At 37.8% G+C, this 7,728-nt stretch overlaps 1 protein-coding gene across 1 annotated transcript; it reads right to left on the bottom strand.

Moving 5' to 3' along the window:
• Positions 1 to 1,271: 1,271 nt before the first annotated feature.
• On the bottom strand, positions 1,272 to 3,113 carry LOC128261567 (beta-1,4-glucuronyltransferase 1). Its single transcript, XM_052995335.1, has 2 exons — positions 2,367 to 3,113; positions 1,272 to 1,844 (listed from the first exon to the last, which is right to left on the bottom strand). Exons 1-2 carry the CDS (start codon positions 3,078 to 3,080, stop codon positions 1,296 to 1,298), a joined length of 1,263 nt encoding a protein of 420 aa, XP_052851295.1. The 5' UTR covers positions 3,081 to 3,113; the 3' UTR covers positions 1,272 to 1,295.
• Positions 3,114 to 7,728: the final 4,615 nt, after the last annotated feature.

Genomic DNA, 7,728 nt, shown 5'->3' on the forward strand with positions numbered 1-7,728 from the left:
GAGGGGAATTTCACCGGCACTTGGGTCATCCGCAGAGAGCAGTGAACCACAAAAATGGTATATGACATCGCACTCTGCGCTCACACGAGTGCATTGAGTCTGTCCAATAAACAATATGAATTTATATGCGCTCGGAAACATTTTAATTAATCACTGGAGGGCATCAATTGCATTTTGTATGCTAATAATTTGCGCTATAAATATTCCGAACCCCTTTGGACGCCGCTCCAATCAGCCCTCTAAAATTCACGACACGCGGAAATCATAAAGGCCTCATCTACTATTCGATTTCTTTTTACTATCCCTCTCCGCCTTTTATTGCTTGCATTTTAAAATGAATTGATATTCAATTAAGCTAAAAATTTCTCTCCCTTCCATGGCTCTGATATTCAAAACACACACAACCAGTAGAACGCAGCAAATAATAAATATTTATTTAGGTTTGCAGTTCATATTTTATACTATTGATGCTGTTGCGTTTGCTGTTGATTTATTTGTTAACTGCACAGCAGAAAAAGTTAAGCAAACATTGGCGGAAGCGGAAAAGGAAATTTGCCCTGAGCTACCACGAATTTTAAGTGCATTATAAACGCGTTATTTATATTACAATAAGAAGTTTTATTTGGGTATAATTTAAAAATTTAACATGTTTATCCCGACCAACACTAACAATAGTACCTTTTACTTAATTCAATATTAACATAGGCACCATAACCATATTTAACGAGATTTTTAAACCCTCTCAATTGGTATTATAGTTTTATTCAACGCTGTTGGACTGCCCGTCTATCCGTTCTACGAAAAATATTCTTTAGCTTTAGTTGGATGTCTAGATACAATTTTATAAATGTCTTTTTTTCTGTTGTAGGTAGTATGATAATGAAGTCGGAACGAGCCGGTTCGGCAGACTATATCAAATTACTACCATAGAAACAACAAACAAAAAAATTGCAAAAAAAATTTTAAAAAAATTTGCAGAAATTCGGTCTGAATGTAGAAGATTTTTACAATTTTGTAAAATACATTTTGAAATTTATAAAAATTAATGGATTAAATCATGAATCTGATCTAGGAACTATAGAAACATTTATTGTATAGTCAATATAAATACACCCAAAAAAAACCGGAAAGGTTAGTTTAAATAAGTTTGTCAAGAAATTAAACTACATACAGTATTAATGTGCAAGAATTAATTAAACAAGTTTGCTACTTTTTTTTTTGTTGATAAATCTCTTTTTATGGAAAAATTTCAAAAAAAACTTCTTAAAAACTAACATCGAATTTGGAATCGCACCCTAAATGACACAGCCCGCTCGAGAACCGTACATGATGCGCAGCTCCCGGGATATCCTTTTGTTGATGAGGCCATTGGTGCGGCGGGTCTGGGGGAAAATGGATTTGCTCTTGCCGGGTTGCTTGATGCCGGGCTTGTGGACCAGAAAGCAGTTGTCCAGAATGTGGAACTCGTAGTCCAGGACGCACATGGCGTACGCCTGCGTCATTTTGTCCCTCTGGCCCTCCCAGCTCAGCCGCTCGTCGTACGGCGGATCCTCGACGGTGCCTATGAAGATCGGCTCCCACATGTTGTCCGAATCGGAGCGATGGCCCACATTGAAGACGTTCAGATCGGCGGATGCCTCGGTGGCATTGATCCACTCCTCCAGCTTGGGTCCTCGATGGCAGACCGCGCAGATTTGCATGTGAAATGGAAGGGCTTCGCCAGTTTTCAATAACTTTTGCAACTCGGTCTTGGTGCTCGGAACTGAAACATTGGACATTACTTCAAAAATTCGAAGCGCATGGACCACCGGTGATGTGGGCTGTTGTCCCGGCCTTCCAATTACCTGTGAATAGAGTTATATTAACATCACGTTCAGAGATCTTTTGTTGTAAATTGTAATAATTTATTTATTTATTATAAAGCATCTTAAACATTTCCTTTTGATTCATTATTATTATCATAGTTTTATTTTGTTAAATGTGATTTAATGATTTCTTACATTTCATTTATATTTTATTTATTTAAATATTTATTTCATTAATTTATATTTATTTATATTTTTTGGCTTCCTTTTGACTTTAGTTGCGTATCAAAGCTGGGTGGAATTTGAAAAAAAAAACAAGAAAAGAAAGCAGCTGTAACAATTATAAAATATTCTTTCACACGGAAATATTTTGATATTTATGCGCATATGTTTAAAAACAATAAAGCTGTTTTGATTTTGTGATGAATCGATCATTCCTGAGGCGTCTTTATAAGTTTAAATCCCCTAAGCACTGAATCTATAAGAACACATCACTCAAAACTCAATTGTTGGTATTTCAGGAGAGTGTGAAAAAGTCTTAAGTCTTAAAGTAAACATTACATGTCGGCTTAAGAAGCTCAAGTAGGCGGGAACCAATCTGGGCGAGGGATACAGCTCGATGTCCGAGGCCAGGACGAAATGGGTTAGCGAAGCCCTGCGCGCAATGTTGCGTCCCAAATTGACGGGATAATCGAGCTTGGTCCGCGACCTGTACATGTTGCTTTTGGCTACATTCACATACGGCGGTGGGGCGTGGCAGTTGGCCCTTTTGCTCAGAGCCATTCTGGGCGAAAGTACCACCTGGGGCAGGTGTTCCACGTTAAAGTACAGGTGAAAGCTGGTTAGCTCGCGAACCAAGTGCCTGCCAGGATGGCACTGCAGCAGGTACAGGATGCTCTCCAGAGTGGGACCGAAATCGGCGCCAGGAGCATAGATGGCCAGGCTTAGAGGCGATCGCCAGCGTTCCAGCAGAGGCACCACATTGTCCAGGTAAGTGTAGTCTGCATGACTGGTGTATGTCACATTTGCAGAGCACAAAAGTGGTCCGTGACCCGCCATTATGTAGTTCTCCAGCACCCAGTAGTCACGATATATCCCCTTGCTCGACTTGTAACCCTTGTCCTCGCAGTTTACGAACTTGCGCAGCTTCAGCAAAGTGGCTTCGTCCAGGCAGTTGACATTCAAGAAGAGAGACAGGATAGCGATCACAATCAGAAAGTTCATATTGTTTTTCAAAGGCCTACAATTTCCTTTCCAGAAACTTAATTTGAGCATGAAATTTATTTCCTTGAGAACTTTGTGACTTTATTTTTTGTTATTAAATGCTTATTAATTTTCAAAATGTTAATCTAGAAATTTGTGTTAGTGTCTTGGTAACAAATTTGAAAGCAAATCACTGGACCAAAAATTATAAATCTGTATTATTTGCATTAGTGCATGAAGCTCTCCTTTGCCTTTTTACCTAAAAGCTTTAAGAATCACTTAAAACTCAATTAGGCTAACCTTTCCCCAAAGACCCTCCCTCCAACCAGTTGAAACAAACGCCCAACGAGAAGTAATCTGTTTCGAATGGGGTTTATTATTGATTAGCAGAAATTTTAATATGCAGCCTGCGCAAATAAACAATTAATACGGAAAATTAATGTACATTGTTCATTGTTATTCATTGTAAAAGGTAAATCCCCGAACCTTGCCAGCCATCCCAACCTGCCATTACACAGTAGGCGTGGACAACAAATTTTAATTATGCGCCAGTTTTGGCTTCTATTGGGGAGCGTGATGGAGGAGGTGGTGTGTATATAGATTATGTATTTGTATGTATATTGAAATATTAGTAATTACGAGTTGAAAATTCATGAAAATACAATTTGCGATTATTGTTATTAGTGTCAGGCAACAGGCAGGGCGCCACTGATGAAGGGAGTCTCTCCGTTGGAAACTTTTACCAGTGGCTGGTAAAGTTCTCACTGTGCGGTGAGGAGCCAAAAGGGCGGAAGGACAAAGGACGCAGGACGGCGACAGCAGCTGAAAAATTTATAAATTCAATAGCACCTAATTAAAATTAAATCTGAAAGCTTTCTGTATCGACGATGGAGCACGGCTTAGGCAGTCACCATTGGAAAAGCTATAGCTACAGCTACAGGATACAACGCAACAGACCAGAGAAGAGCAGAACAGAAGGAGAGTTGGCCAAGGATACAAAGCAGGATATGCACGGTAAATGCTGTAGCCGGAAATGAACACGTGCTGATGTGTACCAGAAGTGCACTTGGCGAAAAAACTAGAACTAGTAACCAACTACAATCACAAAGCTGCTGTGATGGTTTTAGGTGCTATTTTCATTTTCATATGGAAGAAATTTTTTATTCGAGCTTGAAGCATAACAATACCCGCGATCAAAAAAAATGTAAAAAAATTCTACTTAATATGGGTGGGGCTGCTGGAATTAAAATGTTTTATGTTTTATAAATGAAATAGGTAGTAGCCTGCAATGTAAGCATTATTGAGTCACCTAAAATGTGAACGAAACAGTTAGGTTTTGGTTGTCGTGAGGTGTAAATTTATGAATTTACATACGTTGGTTATTTTTGGCAGTGTGTGTGCGCGGCATGGAAAACTTTGCCAACTGAAACGTTCTGTGTGTTTATTTATGAGCCGGCGTTTGTTTGCCCAGCCAGCTCGACGCCGTTTTATACCTTTCCCTGTGGGTGGCTGTGGGCTATATTAATTATTGAAAGATTTGATATCGGCTTAAAGTTACGTTCGCCGTCTGTTGCTCTTATTGTTCCAGCTTGCTGCACCTTTCTGGCTTTACCACCCACCCACCGACAAATACTGCTCCATCCACTCACCCTTTACCTTTTACCTGCACTGAAAACCCAACTTACTTGTCGCATACATCATCATCAAGACAGTGCCAAATCTAATTTACCTTGTCTGCCTCTGTTCCTTTCCCCCCTTAACTTTTACTGAGCTGGCTGCACTTAGTCCTTCATCCAGGCGCCTGGAAACGAACCAATAAATCAGTTTATAATAGCAAAGAAAAATAGAGAAGAACTACACCGAAGTAAGGTGCAACTTTTGATGCAGGACCAATCAATGGGCCCCCGATAGAAAGTTGAAAGTGTTTTTTTTCTCAAAGAAATTATATTTACCTGTGCGTTGGGCAGAAATATGTCAGGGTAAAAGAAGGGAGATGCATCAAAACCAGATGTATAGAAGGACATTTGAGAGATCCATGAAGAAAATAAAACATAGTTGGTAATCGAAATGAATACGATTGCACGATATATAATTATAATCTTTTCTGCCTAGCTGCAGATTAAGTTTCAACGAAATGAAAAGGAAACAAAATTAAGGATTACATGTTTTCAAGTAATCAGAAAAGTTTGGTTTTACGAAAATATTGTAGTGGAGAAATGCTAGCAAAAATGAAACATTATTGGTATTCGAAATAAATCCAGGTCCAGGGTCTATAATTATCCTTTTTTCTGCCTGCCTGCAGATTTAGCTCCAAAGATATGGAAAGGAAACAAAATTAAGAATTACGTGTTTTAATGTAAACAGGAAAGTTTGGTTTTACAAAAATGTTGGCAAAAGTCAGTTCGTTTTTTTATAAGTAATATGTGCTTAAATTTTTAATAAAACCCAAATCAACAGAAAGTTAAATTGCTGATCAAAAACTTAAATAACAATGTATATTTTACCTTAGATTTAAGTTAATTCACTTTTTGAAATTTACCCAATTGATGTTTTCAATTCAAATGTCTTTTCTGTGGGCCAAGTTTCCATTTGCTGGATGAAATGTTTTCTGTTGACGAGCATGGTTCATAACTTAATTTCGGTGTTAGCATTTATCATTCGAGTGAGCCGATTGTTTCTGTCCTGAGCCGATTCACTGCTCATCGTCGAGGCCGGACAACAAAGATACCGACTGACCGGAAGCTTAGCTAAAGAAGCTTCCCTAGTACGCACTTGAATTTTGCATTTTATTTAAAGTCGAGCTGTAGCCAACTCTGGCATGCTGCAGATGACATTTAATGTGGTCCTCAGTCCGCCTGTCGACACAATCCCTCCAGGACAATGCAAACGAGGCGGAAGGCGGGACAGGGCGGAACAGGGCGGATGCCAGGGGTGTGGTCGGGTCGAGAATCAGAGGCACGCTGCATATTTTAACATTTCCGGTTTGATTTCACATTCCAAACAAAATGGCCGGCAGACGTGCTTCCGCCATCAGCTGCACGCACCGCACCTGAACCAGATCCAGAACCAGAATCAGAGCCTGGGCCAGGATTCGGACCAGGGTCTAGTCAAATCCATATGCACATGACGGGCCCTTGCACTGACAGAAATAAATGTATCTAATTTACAATTTTAACAAAATGACACGCTGTTGTTGTGATAAGCGAAGTTACGAATGTCTAATAATCGGTATTCATATTTATTTCTTTATTAGCAATATTATTTTTACAAAGTTTAGGTGGCGATTTTAATTATTTTAAAAATTTATTTAAAATTAAGTGTTATTATTATTATTTTTATTTTTGTAAAATATATATTTGTATGATATTATTAAAATAAAACTTCTTACTAAAATTTATTTGTTTTAAATGTTGTATTTATATACATAAAAAACAAAGAAGATTGGACCGTTTTTAACCAAAGTATTTTTTTTGACAGGTGAAAAGTCAAAAACATTCCAATTGCAATGCGTCAATTTTCAGTTACTTTAAAATAAACATGTAACACATTTAACATGTAATTAGACAAGAACAAGAATTGTTTATTATTAGTGGCTTATTTTGTTGTTTTATACTTGTTTACATTTTTCTCCAAGCTGTTGGGCGCTTTTTTAATTTAATATATTTATTTTATTTATTCGAATTTGAGGCATTTACTAAATAGTTTTAGTTAAATAAGTTTCTTATTTATGGGGTTGATATGAAACTAAAATCGATACTCTGTTGTTTTGCCTCTGTATAGTTACCAATATATGTATTTGGTTACATCATAGATAATGAAAATGGTAAGAACTTGTTAAGCAAATAACACACCATGTCTATCAACTTATACTAAAATTAATCACAGGTAATGAAAATAGTAAGAACTTGTTAAGCTAATAACACACCATGTCAATCAACTTATATTAAAAACAATTTTAATTATAACTAAAATTCCCGAAAAAAAAACCCAAAACCAAAATGTAAGTTAAATACGTTTGAAAATAATAAAAAAAAAATACAACCCTTAAGCAACTCTCAAGATTTGAATATTATGATGTCAAATATACAGGCTTAGTAAGTAAAAATTTTGATACTTTCATAAAACAGGCAAAATAAATGGCTTACAGGTATATTTTATAGCTGATTTCTCGCAGTGCCGCCGGCTCAGTTCTGTAAACTGGGGCGTGGTTCAATCGACAAATTTATTGTAAGCCAATTGATTAGATCACATGTCCTTTCTATCATAACAGGCTTATTCTATATAGAGAGATAAAAAACAGAATAGAGAGACCCAATGGCGAAGTGCTTGCATGAATGAACCCCTATAATCATATTCGATGGCAGTATATAGTTTTAGGCTCGATTCCCTGCCACTCGCAGTGGGTATAACATTTAACTCTTTAATCTTTTTGATAGGCGAATCGGCGGGCAGGGGCACATAAAAAATTTACCAGTTGATTTTATGCTGGATTAAGCTTAAACTTTATACTAAAAGGAACTAAGCAAGCGTAAATCGAGTTTTTCCCCTTTTTCTTTGGCTCTTAAGGCCCGCCGCTGTTGTTTCCAGTCCCTTTCCTTGTTAAAATAGCTTTAGTGCGGTCGTTTGCCTTCATCTGGCCGGGCCCAGTCCCGAGTCCTTTTTCCACTGCCTTGCCTCCTTCACGTGTGTGCGTGTGCGTGTGTGTGGGGGTGTGTGTGTG

The sequence above is a fragment of the Drosophila gunungcola genome, unplaced genomic scaffold (genome assembly GCF_025200985.1).
Source record: "Drosophila gunungcola strain Sukarami unplaced genomic scaffold, Dgunungcola_SK_2 000001F, whole genome shotgun sequence".
Taxonomy (NCBI): Eukaryota; Metazoa; Arthropoda; class Insecta; order Diptera; family Drosophilidae; genus Drosophila; species Drosophila gunungcola.